The 17830-nt window shown below is 45.7% G+C and overlaps 1 protein-coding gene across 7 annotated transcripts in view; it reads left to right on the top strand.

Annotated features, from left to right (window-relative positions):
* PLEKHM3 (pleckstrin homology domain containing M3) overlaps positions 1-17830 on the top strand; it is a 94280-nt gene that overhangs the window by 15224 nt on the left and 61226 nt on the right. For 3 of the 7 annotated variants that reach the window (XM_074548278.1, XM_074548279.1, XM_074548280.1), the window contains 2 exons: positions 8703-9562; positions 16432-17367. In XM_074548278.1, coding sequence (XP_074404379.1) covers positions 8905-9562; positions 16432-17367 — 1594 coding nt within the window. In that variant the 5' untranslated portion in view covers positions 8703-8904. Of the gene's footprint in view, positions 1-102; positions 328-6438; positions 6665-8702; positions 9563-16431; positions 17368-17830 lie in introns of all 7 variants that reach the window. The other 4 variants (XM_074548276.1, XM_074548277.1, XM_074548275.1 and 1 more) reach the window with 3 other exon arrangements.

Raw genomic sequence — 17830 nt, forward strand, 5'->3', positions numbered from 1 at the left:
CTGAAGCCAAGTGCCAGCTCCCTGAGAACCTCGGCTGCTTGAAACTCGGAAAGGTGCAGCTTTACCCTGTGTGTTTATACAGGAAATCTGTGGTTTTCCTAGTGCCGTGTTTTAAGGGAAGTGAGACTGGCGGGTTGCCGGGACGGGCGGCGGCCGATGGGCGCTCGGCGGGCGCGGCGCTGGCGGCGGCAGGAACCTTGGTGCGCGGAGCCGTTTCCCGCGGCGGCCGGGACGGCTTTGCGGCAGGACGCGGCGGCGGGAGGGGCGGCCGGGCAGGGCCAGCGCGGGCCCCTCCCGGAGCGCGGGCACGGCGCGGCCCGGCCGCAGGTAAATAAACAAACCCTCCCTTCGGGCCGCGGGCGGGGCGGGGCCCCAGGGGGCTGCGAGGCTCCCCGGCCCCTCCGGGCGGGCGGCCGCGCCGGGCTTCCCGCAGCCGTGGCTGCGCTGCCTGCCCGCCCGAGCGTGCGGGGCTGTGTGCGAGGGCCCGGGCGCGGCCGCGTTCGCATTTCTAGCACAAACACGGCTGTGGTCATGTGCTCGTCTGGAAGGACATGTTCCCCTCTGCATAAAAAGGCCCCCTGCTTTCGTTTTCCCCAGCCGGCTCACGGTCTCATCAGGAATTTGGGTGCTCCTCGGGTCAGACTCCAGTACGTGTAGGCACAGGGTGCTGACATCCCCCTCTATTTCAATAGCCCAGAGTGTGACATAATGCCGCGGTCTTTCCTTGCAGTAAAATTGCTTCTTTAAAGGAGCAGGCACCCAGACACAGCCAGCGGAGTTACACCTTGTGGGATCAAACAGGCCTGACGGGAGTCTGTGATATGTGGGAACGAAGGTGTGCTAGCTGGAGTGGGAGCAGGAATGCTGGGGTCACTGGCAGCCTGAGGTGAGGGGAGAAACTCGGGTGTACGTTTGTGTAGGGCATCATGGCTTGCTCCTGATCTGTTCTGCAAATATGCACAAATGATCCTCATCCTGCAAAGCTGTACAGACAAATCTCACTTCCAGCACTGCATACCCTGCTAACTGACTACAAAAAGTCTCAGAGTAAGAAAGCATCTGAATCTTAGTTGGTCCAGTGCCCATGCACTTTAAGCAACAGTATTTTTCACCTTGCCACCTTTATGTCTTATTTTTTCAAAATTAATGAATTCTTTTTGGGACTTAAATCAGAAATCTGATGTGAAACAGAGCACTGTACAGTGGAATGAAAGTTCTTATCCGTCTGTAGTAGCTTGATACATAGTTCCTGCAGGACCTGATCTGACTGAAGCAGGTTATTGTTACCATTTCAGTATGTTCAGATGCCTTGAGGTTTCTACAGGGCTTCTGCTAAGATTTTCATTAATGAAGATGTACTTCAGTTTGGAGAAGAGCAAGCTCTTATGCTGGGTAGTCACACAGCTCTGTAGTGGTGCCAGTGGTTACAGCCATCCCTCAGGGTTGGCTGCTGTGGCAGGGCTGCCAGGACCTGAGCGTTTGGGTTGCTGTGGTAGGTTGCTGAACTTCAGCATCATTTGGATCAGTGCTTCTTCTCCTGCCAATTTAGGTGACAAAGCACTGTGGTCCTGGCTGTCTGAAAAACAAGAGAAGAGCTTAGTTTGAGGTGTGAGAAGAGGCTCTGATTAAGTGCTATATTTCCCTCAATGTCAGCATGCAACTGCCAACAGTTACAGGAAATCCAGGTCTCGCTGTAGAATGGTTTGTCCTGTCCCAACTGATTCTTTGGGTGCCACAGCTGGAGAGAGGAGTTAGCTCCAGCTGCAGGTCAGGGCCACTCAGAAAGCTGTGCAGTACAGATTTGGATGTCAAGCATGTTTCCTTACAGCTGTGCCGGGATATCAGGGAAGAAATCGTCTTCTGTGTCCTTGTGGGAGATGTGTGTTTCTGATCTTCTTTTGGGCCTCTGGGGCAATGCAAGATGTTATTCCCAGCTATGTTTTTTACTTCTGTTCACAGCTCAACAAGGGCAAATTGAAAATGCCTTAATTTCTGAACTTTAAAAAAAAAACAGTCAAGCATTTAAGGACTGACTGTCTTTCCTCTTCAGCCTAGTCCTAGAAAATGTGGAGTGAGGGGATACCTGCAAAATTTCAGTTTGCATTAAGTAGAAATGTTTAATTTTTTTTAAAGAAAAGTGTTATTTCACCTTACATATACAAAGTTGCTCCACATCCTATCAGGAGCCAAGCTGCTCTATAGAGGCAGATACAATTAGAAGTGTTAGACTGAGTCACGTTTGTTGTTTCCTGCTTGTCTAGTTCCATTACGTTTCCTAGTTGTATCACCCCTCTTGGATACCCTGTTCCCTGACAATTTCTGTACTCTGTGCTGAATTCAGGAGGTGACAGGCTTTTTTGTGGTGTCTGTGTGCCTGGCAGAACAGGCAGTGTTCTTGTAGATAGGGACAGTATGTAAAATCCAAGTTACACAACTTTAGACACAACTGGAATGTGAGCACAGAAATCATTCAGGGGTTGTTATTTGAGGCTACAGGTGTGTTTGTGACCACAGATCCACATCTAGGGCCAAATCACTGCACTGCTGTGTTCTTTTTGTCCCTGTGGATTTTGCAGGATCAGGCAGGCAGCATGCAGAGGGGGTGGTCTGGGCTTCAGTCTGATGTGACCCAAGAAAGTGCCCACGTGCTGATGGGTTTGGCTGGCTGCAGCCTGGGCTGTGTGTCACCACCAGCTGCTCCCCTGTGGCCAGTCTGCTTGGCTTTTTGTTCCCTCCCTTGTTAGAGTCCTTTATCCTTCATCCCAGTCCAGCTGCTGAGGTTTTTAATGGTTATTCATCCCCAGGAAGTGACACAGCCCTTCATTACTTGGTGGTGCTCCCCAGCCAGGACGGATGTGTGTCATTTGCTGCAAGGCAAACGAGTGAGTGATAAAGATCTTGGGAGAGCTGTCCAGCAGTCAGTTTCAGGAAAAGAAATCCTTCTGCTGGTCTGTCTTCCTCCACCCCTGGGTGCTCCTCAGCCCTGGCCCCAGTTTGTTCTGGTGCAGGCTGTTGTGCTCTTTGCAGCTTAGTATTTCTTGGGTTTTGATCAGTGTTCCCAAATGACAGTTAAAATTAAAGATAATGTATGCTGTAAGCACTGTTTATTGTGCATTGCTGTGTGCTCATTGCTGGGTGAGCTGTTCTGGAGCTGTGCTGTGTTGGCTCTCCACACGGGGAGGATGCCTGGGGAGCTTCCTTGTTAAAGGGTGAGATCAGCATCTGGGAAAAATCTGTGCTGCGCAGAGCCAGACTCATGTGTCCTTGCTAAGGGTCTGCTTCCCTTCACAGAATGTGGCACTCTTCTTCCTACCTGATTTAATTTCTTTCTTCAGTTCAAGTTTTTGCAGTTTTTTTGGTTTTGTTTTCTGTAGAGTAGAAGAGATCGTGGCTTCTTTTAACTTGACTGTAATTAGGCCCCAGGTTAACTGCAGCTGTTCCTGCTGTTTGCCTCTCCCTGGGTCTAGCAGACAGGATGTGGGAGCTCTTCTTCATTGATAAATGTGGGCAGTTAATTTCATCCTTAAGGATAATGAGACTGGCAAACAGGTGGGTTTGCAAATGCAAATGGTTATGTTTACATTCATCTACCCTCTGTTGACTCAATAGCCAAGCATTCCTGACCAGGTGTCTCTTTCTGCAGTTTTTGTGAGTTTTTCCTGAGTACTGCCAGTTACATTGTGCAGGAATATCAGTCAAAAGATATTTCTGTGAGACATTTTAAGGTTGTGATATTCTAAAAAATTCAAGTAATGCATTTCTCAGTTTGTCTGTTGGGGAAAGAGGCCTCTAGGGAGAGGCTTTAAAAATGTGATCCTAAGACAATTGCCCACGTGATGTTGAACCAACCTTTGACTGTTATATGGCAACCTTTTGAAATTGTGGTTCCCTGTATATGAAAAGTTTCTTGTTTTCTCTCTTTGTGAAGCACTGTAAGTTTCCTCCAGTCATTGAAATGGTGAATCTAACAAGCTTGTCTCACTTGCTCTGTCTCACTTGATGTACATGGCAGTACATCATCTGGGGTTTAGGAATCACTTGGGAAAAGGCTTGCCTTGTGCTATGGGAACAAAATACAGCCAGGATCCAAGGGAATGTGATAGTTTGCACAGAGACAGTGTCCCAGCTGATGCTCACTCTCTGTAGTTGTGCATTGTGAAATTCCTCCTTATCAGTTGCCTCTCCAGGATGGGTGTGACAGACAAGCAGGAGTGCAGCCTTCAGCTGCTGCTCAGAGAGCTGGTCACTGCAGTGCCTGGGGCTCACAACCACCAGAGGGGAAGTGTCTGGAACCAGGACTCTTGCAGGACTCTTCAGCTCCCTGTGCAAGCACTTTGTGCCAGTGATGTGCAGAACTGCATAGGCAATGCTAAAAGCTGTGTGTGTCACAGTCACCTGTGCATCCTTGCTGTCTCTTATATCCAGTCAGGTCTGCCCACCTGACAAATACAGCTCAGCTTCTTAACTATTAGATAGCTCCTAAGTCATCAGCTTCATAGCTTCTTTCAGGGATTCTGTACATCAGAGCCTGATTTTCAAGGACTAGCATTGACCTAAGTGTGCCCTGTTTAGATTCAGGGCAATACTTGCCTGCTGTGAGCTGCAGAGCAGGTCAGAAATCCTTGAAGCAGCAAAACCTGTAGGTTGTGATTGTTTGAAGTACCACTGGAAGGCATTGAGGTCACAGTGTGAGGTTGCTCAGACTGAGAGGTGGAAAAGCTCAGTAGGTATTTAGCTGTGCCACCCCAGTGGATTGCATTCAGTGACACTTCATCAGCCTCTTCTTCAGATGTGTTCAGACCAGATTTGTCTGAACAACACATAGGCCATGAACCTATGAGCCCAGGCCTACAGCATAACAGAAATAAAAGTCCCTAGGCTGCTTGAATTTCCTCTGCTACCCAGCTGTTACCCAGCTGAAAGAATCTCTCTCTGTTTTCCTTCTTGGCTTTGGAGTTTCAGCCCACAGTTGTAATGCAGTGTGAGAAAAGCAGAGCGGGTTCCTACAGAAGGTTCCAGTGTTTTGGGAAGAGGATAGGGCAAGCTCCCAGTGCCTGCTCTCTGTTTGCATACAGGTAGCTTGTAGAACTCCTCTTGTGTTCTTGAGATAAAATTCTCAGAAACCCTGATCTTTGCTAGGAATCTGAGCTCAAGAGTCATTAAGAATCAATGAGACTTGAGGGACTTTTAATATTACCTGTCTTTGGCTACCTTTTACTGACTGGGAGCTCCTGGAGTTTATGCATTTCCTTATGAACATCATTGATAGTTCCTTTCTGATTCTCTCTCCAAATACCAGAGAAAAGGGGAAGTCTATTTATCTATTGTGTATCACTTGTTGAGTTAAGCATCTCTATTATGTGGAAGAGAGGCAGGAAGTTCTCTGAGCACCAGAACCAACAAGATTGCTTATCAAGTTGTGTGAAGTCTCCTATTGTTCCTTTCTGCATTTCCCCTCTGCTTCACAGCATTTTCTGTGCTTTTTAAATTTTGCCATGCAATGCTTGGGTATTTTCCATAACCCACGAGGATCCAGAAAATGCATCAGGAAGTGAAATGGTCTCTTCCAGTGTATGTTCCTTGGCATTTGTCATTCGTGACTTTTCTCTGTGTCAGACTGTGCTGTCACTCAAGTTAAGCCCATGTGGCTTCTCCAAGGGAGGTAATCTTTAGTAAATTGAACTTCAGTGTCTCATGTGCTATGACCAGTAATCCTTGCTGTTTACCTCAGCTATGTGAGTGATGGGGCCACTATAAACTTGTGATAGTAAAGACTTCTCGTGTTGTAAGTGCACATTAATTATCTGACTGCTGCATGTTCATGCTGGGCAGATATACAGAAAACTGTTTTTCAGCTGCTGTGTCCAGCAGTTTTTGCTGAGTACAATGCAGCATGTTCCTTCATCCTTTTTTCACTAAGACCAGTTCCCAGGGGCCTGGATGAGCACAAATCCAAGCTTATGGTTGTCCATAGCTTCATCAATCTGTAATAGTTTGGGCTGATGCTTCGTTCTTTCTCTCATATTCACTGCCTTAGACTGAATGCCTTTGGAAAATTTAAGGTGTTTCAAGAAACAATACATAAAGCAATACATTTTATAGTAACTTAAAAGGAGTTTAACTTATCCTATTGTTAGCCTTTTTTTTACCCTTCCCATGAAGGAAGTGATTTTCACTGCTTCCCTCCCGAAGGAGATTGTGATGAAGCTGTTTACTGCCATGTCAGTGTTTCCTTTCATTTGGCACCAAATCCATGCAGACATCTCAATTAAATTTTTGTTGAGTGCTGCTGTCAGAAAGTGCCTAATTGTATTTATGGAGGGTATGTAATTGCAGGATCCCAGTGCTAGTGGGAATTAGTGGCACAACTCTTTTGGTGGTGTAGGGGGGGATGAGCCTGCCACCACTGATGTCACCTTTCACATCTTTATTGAGCAGGGCAAACAGACTGGTTGGGAAGGTATGAAGGCTGCAGTTTATGGACTATGTGGTACAGGGGCCTGTCATCTTCTCATGACCATGTGATTCAGCATCCTCCTGGCTGTGAGGTCAGTTTGCAGCTTGGCATCACCACACTTGGCTGGCTGGCAGCTCCAGTCTCACAGGATCCAGAGGAACATTCTGCTGCTTGAAGCCTCTGGCATTTAAGCATCAACTTGTTAATGTAAGTGTCAGTTTTTATCCCTCGCTTTCCACCTTTCCTAGGGACTTAAAGAACAGACCAACATAGTTCTGCTGTCACTAGAATGCTGCAGTGGCATGTCACAAACCCTTCTGGAGTGATTGCCGCTCCAGTTGCGTGAGGGAGTGCAAGACTGCATCCTCTGCCAATCCCCATGAGGCAGCATCTTTGAATGGACCAGGCTGTAGCCTTCACTGCAGGCCTGTGCTTATGTTGGTGCTAGTTTTGTTCAAGTGAATGCTTCTTGCAGTTTGCAACTTCAAAATACCATTGTTGCTGTAAAATTATGCTACAGAAAGGTGTAGAATAAGTGGACAGGTTGCACCACCTACGTCCCTTAGGCTGTTCCTTGAGCTCCCAAGCTCTGTGGTGGCAGGGAGCAGAACACTGCTCTGGGGCTGCTGGCAGGACTGAGCTTCAAGAGTAAACTCAGTGCTGCATTAAGCTGACAATGCAGATGTGCCCAGGATGACTTAATTACCCACTGCTGTCAACTGCCACAGTTACACATCTTTGCAAAGAGTCTGCTCCCAGACTGTTCTGATTTGAAATAACTCCAGGTCTGTATTGTTCAGTCCTCTGGTTGTGGTTTTGTCTCTCTCTTCAGTGTCTTACTCTGTGTTCACATAATTGAAGCTTATCCTACCCTGATTTACTATGAGACTAGCAAAGTGAATCCTTGCAAAGAGTTAAGGAGAGAAAGATCTCAGTGTAAAGGTTTGATGTTCCAGCATTGTGCATGTTATTAGTTATTGCTTTGGAAAGTTACTTAGTTGGAGTGTCTTTGTGGACGTCATAGTCTGAAGTGCAGATCTACTAGGAGGGAGGGTGAGCTGCTGCTTTTGAGCACAGCTGTGTCCTGGCTGGCTACAACTGAAACAGGGCTGGAAGGAAGCCACTGGGGGATTGTGGAGGAGATTGGCTCGTGCTATAGAATTCTGTGCCCCTCCTTTTGGCCACCTTCCTCTCTTCCTCTGGCTTGCTATGGTCAGCTTTCCTATCAGAAATTAGGCTAAAAGACTGTTCTGGATTTAAAAAAAACAAAACACCTTAAATAGAAGTATTATCTGGTTTTGATACTGTTTAATAGATGTTTTTTCCTGCTAAGCATAAATCTTCATGAGTCCTGATAGCACTTCAGCAGCATTTACAAGCTAATGAGCTGCTAATTATCGGCCCAGCCCAGCTAATTAGTTTTGTTGAGTGTAATAATCTAGATAGAGCTCTGAGCTAATGCAGCTTTGCTCCTTCTGGGACTTGAGTTGATGTGTTCAAAACTCTGACTTTCAGCTGTTCTGCATGTCCAGCTCTGGGAACTGTGATTTGTCTTAGGAGACTTGAGGGCGTTCTCCTGCCAGGACAAATGCCCAGTCTCCAGGTCCCAGGAACTCACAGACATTTGCCGGGTTACCCCAATTTAAACATACCTACTGTGCTTTTCCCTTCAGCATGGCAGCACGGTGGATGGAGCTTCAAGACAGCAGCAGACTTGATTTATTTGGCAAATGTCAGAGTTCTGTTCATGCAGACAGATAGGCAAGGTAGCTGCTGTAAAACTCATGTTGGTCTCCATAAAATTGCAAGTTCAAGCAATCTTGGACAAAAAAGCAAACTATTTGGGGCTGGTTGGCCTATGTTATGACCCTGTAGTTTATTAACTTTTTATTAGAAAAAAGAAAAGGAGGGAAAGGCCTATGGGAAACTCTATGAAGCATTCCTTAGGTGGCAACCTCTCAATGCAGCTTTTTAAAGCTTGGTTAACAAATGGTATTGCTTTGGTTTCCATCATCTGGTGTCCCATCCTCCTCTCTGCAGCTTTCAGTTCAAAAAGTGATTGTACACAGAGTTCATACAGAGTGAACAACTGAAACACAAAGGGTTTCTTCATACACAGTGATTTTGGTGCCAATTGAAGGAGAAAGTTAAATGAAGGAGATTATTACTGAAAGGAGTGATGTGATTACACATATTTACCTGGGAATGGACTCTTCCTGATGTGATGTTTGGCTTTTCTTTACAGGTATTCTTCATCCCCATGAGCTCTTTTCATACAGGGACCATAGCCTACTTGGTCAGTGGGCGTTAGATCTTCCCTCTGAAGACAAATTGAGTTGGTTACTTCCTACCACTATGGGTTGGAGTTGGTGACTGTGTTTGCCCACCACATCCAAGTTAATGGTGTGCCAAGGATAGATGTGCAGCAGGTCTTTGGGTCCATATTGATGTGGTATCTTCTTAACTCATCGCGCCGCCTTGAGCCCACAGCAGCACAGGACATGGAGGCTCTTGAAGTGGATGACATTAGCCCTGCCTTGGAAGTGACTGAAGACTTTTTCAATAGTTTTGATACTAAGCTTGAAAAGGTTGTGCAGCCCTCTGAGGTGTATGGTGTACAGGAGGTCCCAGAACTGGTTGGGCATGAGGTATTTGATCAGATAACAGAGAGCAGGAACCTGAGGAACGTCGCCTCCTTAGCCAAAAGCAGCCTCATCTGGGATCACTGCAAAAATGGCCTCTTGGAAACCAAAGCTCAGACAGTGTTCCCTGCCAAAGACCAGTGCCTGGTGCAGAGGGGAACAGCTGCTGACAACCTTGCTTGGGCAGGGGAAGGGGACACCACAGCTTTTAATATCTTCAAGATCTGCCAGCGGCGGAGGGACAGGCCTCGCTCAGTGAATGACATCCTGGTGCAGAATGAGGAAGCCTCCATGTTCAAACCAGGTCACAACAGGTCACGCTCTGACATCAGCCATGTGAACTGGAGAGTGGTCTTCACAGGCACCTCCCTGCAGCAGCCACCTGCACCTGGGCAGGACAATAACTGTGCTCTGCTTTCCTACCTGGCACTAACCAATGGAGGGGATATCCAAGGAAACACAGGTTTGTGCTGCTGCTTTGTTTGTGTTTATATGAGGAGTTTCCTATCTGATTTTAATATGTCTTGGAAGAGGAGCTGAATGTTAAAAAACACAAAAAACCTACTCAAAATCCAACTGTGAGGTAACTCTTAAAAGAAGATAAATTAGTATGGCTCTTTTGTCTTTGATGTAACTCTGTGTGTTTGCCTGCCTAAGGATAATTTTTTAAACTTACCTTGATTCCTGTTCTTTTTTGTGGTTTAAAAATCTAAAGTTGTTTTACCTTTTCCTTCTGTCTCAGGACAAAATGATTTATTTGCAATGTATTTCTGATCATTTCCTTGAATGATTTCCCAAACTTAAAGAAAGCTTTGAATATTAAAGCTATTGGGAGAATGGCAAATCCAAACAAAAGCAGTTCTCATAAAGTGAAAGAGCAGCCATTAAAAAGAGGGCAGACGTACAGAGCTTTACTGTAAGGCCCAAAGATCTCTGCTCTCTTTCTTTAAATAATGCTGAATTTTCAGTCCATAAGCAAGTAACAGAAGCTAAAGCAGTCAATTTGTCAATATGAAGGCATTCCTGCCAGCATGGTGTGGGGCACAGGAGGTGTTGTTATCAGATTGAGGCAGGCATCTCCAGTGAGCCATACGAAGCAGTCTTTCAGCAAGTGGTATTCTTCCTTTTCCCAAGCACTGCACTGAAGAGGTGCTCAGGGCTTTGGAAACACTGACCCAGTGTCTCCATCTCCATGATTTGTTTTGTAGATGCCAGCAGTGGGCCAGGCACTTACAGAGAGAAACAGCAGCTAGTGCCACAAAGATTTTTGTAACCTAAATAAAGGTAGGGCTTAACTAAAAATCAAGGGATTGTGAAAGGGTGCTTGTATGCACATGGTGGCTTGACTCCAGTTAGGAATAGGTGGTCTGTTTAGGGTTAAAAGAAACTTTTTGTGTTGGGTTTTCCAGGTAAGTCAGCTATATTGGAACATGGAAAGCAGGTGCCTGAGTGTTAGTGTGGGGGAGATGTGTGTGTATAAATATATATAACGTGTAAGTATGTTTAAGTGTATATATAAGTGTATATATAGGTAAAACCACTTAGGTTATTGTGTTATATTGTGACATAGTTGCTGTAGAAAAAGAAGGGTGACAAAGGCAAGTGCACCTGCTGTTATTTTTGTCTAGGGAGATATATTGCTTCTTGTAGAGTGGAGTTTCTGTTCTGTATCTTTCTGTGGAAAGGATGCAGAACAGAAATGCACTCTCAAGTGTGGAGACAGAGCTCCTCGTTTTTGTCAGCTGTATCCTGGGCATCTCCTGGGTTTGATGTGTAACAACCTCATATGCTCACAGAAACTCCCTTTAAATGGAGCCATTGAAGGTCTGTACATGTCCCTGATAGTGTTTTAAGCTTCATCTGTGGTTCTGTGATATGAAATTCCCATGGACACACTTGTGGAGGTAGTCAGTGCTTGCTGTGTGCCCTCCAAGAGCTTTCTCTATGGAATGTTGGAAGGCAGGGGTACCTTCTTAGAGGAAGGAGAGCTTCTGTGCTCTGAAAATATTTCTTTTTAACCTGTTTCCTTTACCTGTTCTGTTCAGCAGCTGTGCAGGTTTTACAAGGTAGCTGTGCTATTTCTTCCCTCTGTGTTTACAAGAGAGCCTCACAAAGAGTTTGCTGCTACTGTGAGCTGACCTGAAAAGAAGTGCAAAAGCAAGAAAGTAGGTTTTACAGACGTGTGTCTGTGGCTACTAATTATTCTCCAGAAAAGACTGAAGAATGTATTTAAAGATTGGATAAAACCTGCTGCAGTTGTTGAAGGGGTCATAGTGGTTGCATCCTTAGAAGACATCTCTTTTTAGAGTTTTAATCCAAGTAAATGAATGCAGTGAGATACTGAGAGGACCTTCAGCAACTCCTGTCAGTCCTCAGTGCTGACAGGACTTCCCTCTGGAGCCTGCAGAGGTCTCCCAGTCCTCCAGAGCTGTCCCAGTTACTGCATATGTGAACTCTTCAGTGTTTTATTTCCTTACTGTCGTAGTGTACCCATTACTGTGGGCTTCTCTCTTCCTACTGCTTGCTCTTTTATAGAATCATAGAATCATTTAGGTTAGAAAAAAACCTTTAAGATTATCTCCTCCAGCTGTTAACCCAGCACTGCTGATTTTACCACTAAACCATAATGCAAATAAAATAACACTGAATCCTTTCCATGTGCTGAGAAAGAAAAGGACCTGAAAAGAAGCTGTGCCTTTTGGGGCAATATCTTTGGCCTGCTTGTGAAAGAACTCATGTGCTAGAAATAAACCCTGTTGTGCTATGGGACACAAGCAGGAAGCAGAGCTAGCAAAGACAGAAGTTGTTAGCAAATTCAAGGCAGGCTCTTGTATTTCTGGGCATGTGGCCTGGCAGACAAAGAGAGAATACTACTTCTGTAATATACAGTGAAGCTTGGCTTGGATTTTTAAAACACAGTGTTTTAAACACTGCATGGCTTGATGGCCATGTGGGTGTTATTCAAACACTGCCACTCCTGACAGTGTGGGTGCTACAATACTTTTTCCAGCTAGCTGTTTTGTTTGCCTGCTTTGCCTGTGAGCTTGGAGAACTCTAGAGCTGTCACTGTGTTGAACACTCACGCACTGACAAACTGAAGGATATGTATCTGCAGACCCAGGTGGGAAAACAGGTGGGAGGAAAAGACTGTATTTTTAAGTAGGAAGATAGTGAACATTGTGGATCTGAGGCACAGTTTGTCCCTGATCCAGCAAATCCCACCAAGAAGGTGACTAGCCCAACCCAATTTGAGAGCATTTTAGGTCCCAAACATGTTTTGTAAAAATGTTCAGTTTTTAAAAATCTGAGACGAAAACTACTGGCAAAAACTCTGTAACTTACTAAGCATTAGAGAATTCAGAGAGGAGTGCCCCCTCAAGAGTACCCCCTCAAACTCCTCACAAACTAGGCATCTCTGCTTCTGCTCTTTTCCAAGTTACTTGGAATGACTGTTGTCAGAAATGCTTCAGTGGTGGAAAAACAGAGTAAGCTTTCCTGCCGTGCCAACTGAGATGCAAGTACAGCCAGTTGTTCTGGAGTGTGTATCTTCTGGACATGCTGGTACAACATTTGGTCTCTCTCTCTGGGGTGCTGGTTGCACCAGCTGCCCCAAGTGTGGCCAGTGGTGGGTGGGCGCTAGGCTGGCCTGGTTTCAGTGCAATGTACAGGAGTTCCTACCTGGGACAAGGGGGCATTTCCCAATGGAGAGAAGAGATGCTGAGGAAGATATTACTCTGTCCCAGCTGCTGAGACTCTTTTTGTTTTTCTCTGCCTTCTTCCACCTCTTTCCTTGAAATTATAACTCCAAATGGCTCAGATGTAAGCCATTTACTGTGATTATTTCCTTTTTTTTTACTCTTCTTCAATTTACTCTGCCTGTCTCCATAAGGAGGAAAAGAGATGCAGTTTCTGTTTGGAAGGTGGATAGAGAGATGGTACCATTTGCTCTCTGAGTAACAAGGTATTATCTGGCACAGTGCATGTGGAAGAGATAAAGGAGCAGAGCTGTGAGATGTGTGTGTATGTTCAGCATACGAATTCAACCTGTCTCTGCCAGCATCTATTGCCCTGACCTAAACAATACGAGGCATTTGAATGTTAATCAAGGTGGCTGCTGGTTCTGTCCCAGTTCGAGCAGAGCCACTGGAGCTGATTTCACAGAGCTTGGAGGGAAGGAGGGGAGAGGGGGGTGCCTCTGTGAAAGACAGGGAGAAATAACCTTTCTCTAACTCAACAAAAGATAAGCAAACCTGTGTGTGGATGAAGGAGGGGTGGCTGGGGGAAGGTTATGAGTTGTCTTATTATGGAGAAGCTTGAACAGTCATCTGTACTTGATGGAAGCGAGAGAGATTGCAGTTGGAGCTGCAGAAGCGCTGCCTCCCTGATTGGATTAATAGAAAGGGAAGATGACTCTAGAATGGCTGTCCATTATCTGCACTACAAAGGGATTAGTGTGGGTTTCAGAGAAATTAATGGCTTTTGAGTTAGTGCAGAAATACTAATGAATGTCAGGGCCAGAGATGTACGATGAACAAAATTGGTTCTCTTTCAGTGTGTCCATGTGTGTGCACATCTATCCATTGGGGCTATCAAAGTGTGCTTTTTCTCTACCATTTTGGGTTATAGATTAGGCTTTCAGTTTTCATATTTAGCTGAAATATCCTCGAGTAGTTTATTGATATGCAAGGTATAGTTATACTGACCTTTTTAGACCTAGTGCCAAAATAGCAGTTTTTGAAATAGTTGTTATGGTTTTTGCCATATCTGCAGGAAATCTCTCTAGATGGACTCCTTTGAGCATGGAGTTAAATGCAGGCTCTGTTCTGAGTATTTGGGTAAATGGGGAAGCTGAGGCTGGGCTGTCAAGGTGAAACCTAAGTGCCTCCTTTTTATTAGGGTGGCTGCAAGGTAGAGTCCTTCCCCCATTTTTAACCCCCATGAGATTTCCATACCAACATTAAGGATATCAAACAATTAATTTTCATGTATGTTCATTAAGTTTAACTGGAGCTTGTCTGCTTAATCCTTATAAATCCTTAAAAGCTGGTCTTTGCTGAAGAGCTGGCAAAAGCTTTTACACTGCTGCTATTCTGATTCTTTCTCCTGCCCATAGAAGAAACTGAGAATTAGCTACAGGAGTACTTGCAGCCAGAGGCAGGAGCATCTTCTTAGAATGAAGGGTACAGCCCAAGGTTGCCCCAGTTGGTATCAGAAGCCCCTGGACAGTAAGATCCTCAAATACTCATGAGTCCCTGACTCTCCTTATGCTCTAGGAGGACAGACAAACTCACCCCTTATCCAGCAGTGGTTAGAGCAGTCTGGCCAGCAGTCTTGGCCATATTAGCTGGGAAGCCCAGTACAGATGGGGATGTAGTTTCTATACAGGCCTGGTTTTGTTTTGAAGCTTCATCCAGTCCAGATGTTTCTGTTCTCTTAGCTCTGTGTTGCAGGCATCCTCAGTATACTCAGAGATGATGTCTAAAGCTTGTTAGAGTGTGGACTGTTAACATAAGTGTAACTGGTTAAGCTGAGATACTGAAATGTTTTATGCCTCCAGCTATCCCTGTTTCAAAGGCTGTAAAGGCTGTCAACCCCAGGGTGGAAATGTTGAGTAGACCAGCTCTTGTATTGCTGTGGTCTGTAATGCTGTGTTAAAGTCAATTGATGCTGAATTTGTTGTGACCTAATTTGCTGGGCAGTGGATGAGGAGCTGTTTCCAGGTGGCTACCTTGCTCCTGTGCCAGGAATAGCAGGCTCTAAGGGAGACAGACAATTCGAGGCAGAAACCTTTACTTGTGTCTGCTAATTCTGTCACTGTTAGTCAGTCATCACTCAGCACAGGTACCCTTAATGGAAGGGTGAAGTAGAACTCAAATGGGAGTTTATTCCTCAGGCCTGCATTGTTTTGGGGTGCCAAGTGTTACAGTTGGTATTACAGTGTAGCAGTGAATGCCTCTGAATTTATACAGGTAACAACAAAAATTGCCTAGAGCCACGAGCCTAGCCCAAGGTGAAAATATGAATCTTGCCTGTGGTGGCTGAAGTGGTGCAAATCAGATTGGAACAAATTTTATATGGAAACCTTTTTTTAAAACTCAGAAATGCTTTAGCATTTGCATCGCTTTAGTGCTTGGAGTGACTTGTGCATGGCTGGTGTTCTGTGGATGAAGAAGATTCCCCTTGACTTTGCCTTGGGCTGGGGTTTGTGATCTGTTCCAAAGCACCTGAAGTGCTGAGGTGCTCAGATGTGTGTGTTTGAATCCTTCTGGGCAGCCTCTTACTTTTCATTTTTGGTCATACCTGCTACTCTTGAACCTGATTCAAATAAATCAGCAAAACTTTGGAGTAAACAGAGCTGCACAGAATGTTCTGGTCCCAGGCCATGCTGGAATGTGGTAGGAAAGTGCTGTGTTGGGCACAGGTCTGCATTCACTGGGTCAGTGCAGGTGCCAGGTGCTGTAAGCAGGGCTGTTCCAGCAGCCCCTCCTCAGGACACAGCTGTGCCCATCAGCCAAGGCGGGGCCTCTTTGGCACAACACATCCCAGGAAGGGACGGCACTGGCAGCTGTGTCCAGAGCAGCTGAGGGTCAGAGGATGAGAATGTGCTCCAGCCCCTGGGGAGAATGTGGTGGAGCAGGATGTCCCTGCACGCTGGAGAATGTGGAGATTTCCTGAAGGAACTGCAGCCACTGAGAGCTCATGCAGGGGTACATTTAACCTGAAGGACTGCAGCCCCTGGAGAGGACCATGCTGGAGCAGGGAAAGGTGTGAGAAGGAAGGAGCAGCAGAGAGGAACTGAGCAGATGCCACTATGCCCTTTGCCTCTGAGCTGCTTAAGGTGAGGGAGGCAGAGCTGGTGTGTATGAAAACATGAAGTTGAGTCTGGGAAGGAGCAGGAAAGAGAGGGTAAGGTGTTTTTAATTTTTATGTGTTTTTCACTGTCAAAATCTTATTTTAGCTGGCAATAGATTACTTGATAGTATTGTCCACTTCTAGACTAAGTTCTGGGAGACCTGCAGTGTTTTGTTGCTCTGCCATTGTCGTCCTGGATAATTGCTTTCTCAGGAAAATTGCTCTGTTTTTCTGTCCCTCTGTTTCTTTGTTCCTTTTTGTAAGGTGTTTTGATACCTCTGGGTAAAAAAGTGCTGTATTCTTGGTGGCTCAAAAGTAGAGTTAATGTTTGTGTTTAATAATTATTACATGAAGATTCTCTCTGTGATCCTATCTTCAGATATGCCATGTATGGGTAGGAGAGATGAAGAAGCCAGAATGATGTAGTAATTTGAGACAATTAAAAAAATAATCGTAATATTTTAATTTTTTTTCCTCCAGAACACAAGACAGTGTTCTCAAATCTTCTGAAGAAGGGATACTTGGAAGTCAGAAGAGACAATGACAGCTACTGGCAAACCTGTTACGCTGAACTCTCTCAGTACAAGCTGTACCTGTATTGCCTGGACAGCAGCGGCAACCAGACCCTTCCCACCGTGTATCCGCTCATGCGTTTTCAAAGGGTTGCTGTCACTGGTGGCATGGAAACCAAGGTGGTGGACACTGTCCTGTCAGACAGCTCACAGCTACAGCTCAAGGCAGAGTCCTCCTGGGAGACTTTGGACTGGGGACAGAAACTTTGGGAAGCGGTGCATGCTTCTGGGCCTGCTTTTACAAGACAGCAGGAGAAACTGGAGAATGTGCCAAAGCCTGAAAATAACAGTGACCTTTCTCAAACTAATGGAGTGTTAGAGAAGCCTATGGAACTCTTCCTATCCATGAATTTGACTGAAAACACTAAAGAGTACCAAAATATTCTGAAATCAGGGACTCTTTACAGACTAACTATCCAGAATAACTGGAAGGCATTTACTTTTGTCTTGAACAGGTCTTATCTCATGGCATTCCAGCCTGGTAGGCTTGATGAAGATCCCCTGCTGAGCTACAACGTGGATGTGTGCCTGTCGGTGCAGACAGATACTCAGGATGGCTGTGACTCTTGCTTTCAGGTCATTTTTCCCCAGGATGTGCTGCGCCTGCGCGCAGAGACGCGGCAGCGGGCCCAGGAGTGGATGGAGGCGCTGAAAGCAGCGGCCAACGCTACCCGAAGTTTGACTCAGAACCCACAGGTCACGCTCAGGAACAAGCCTGGAGATCGGCCCTTTGGGAGTGACCTTAGGAAGAGCAAGCGGCAGTCTGTGACCACCAGCTTCCTGAGCATCCTGACCACACTGTCTCTGGAGAGAGGGCTCACGGTTCAGAGCTTCAAGTGTGCAGGTGAGCAGCCAGGTTGCAGCATCTGCACCTACATCCCCTCTACAGGAAAAGAAAATCACTTGAAAGAGCATGTGTGTTTTAGCAGCACAGCTGTTCCCTGCCTCTCACTGTGGCTGTAGTTAGCCTTTCTCTCTGTCAGCTGTGGAGAAAAGCCTATGGGGATATTCAGAGGTTCACCTGCTTTTGATGAGCAGTCCTGAAACATTAGATCTTGCACATACACCACTATATGGGCCAGGGCTGCCTTGCAGGGTGGCTGAGCTGTTTTCTTGATTCAAGACACTGTAAAGGTGGTGCAGAATCAAAGGGGCTTGAATTCGTTGTCTGACTCTAGTCCTATAGGGAAGATGATGTTTTTGTCCAGTTTGGGAAGGAAGTGAAAATAGACAAACCATGTCTGAATGCAGTACATTGTCATTTTACTTTAGCAAGGGCACCTATTTGGAGCAAATTTGGGCACCTT

This window comes from Zonotrichia albicollis, chromosome 10, assembly GCF_047830755.1.
Source record: "Zonotrichia albicollis isolate bZonAlb1 chromosome 10, bZonAlb1.hap1, whole genome shotgun sequence".
Classification (NCBI taxonomy): domain Eukaryota; kingdom Metazoa; phylum Chordata; class Aves; order Passeriformes; family Passerellidae; genus Zonotrichia; species Zonotrichia albicollis.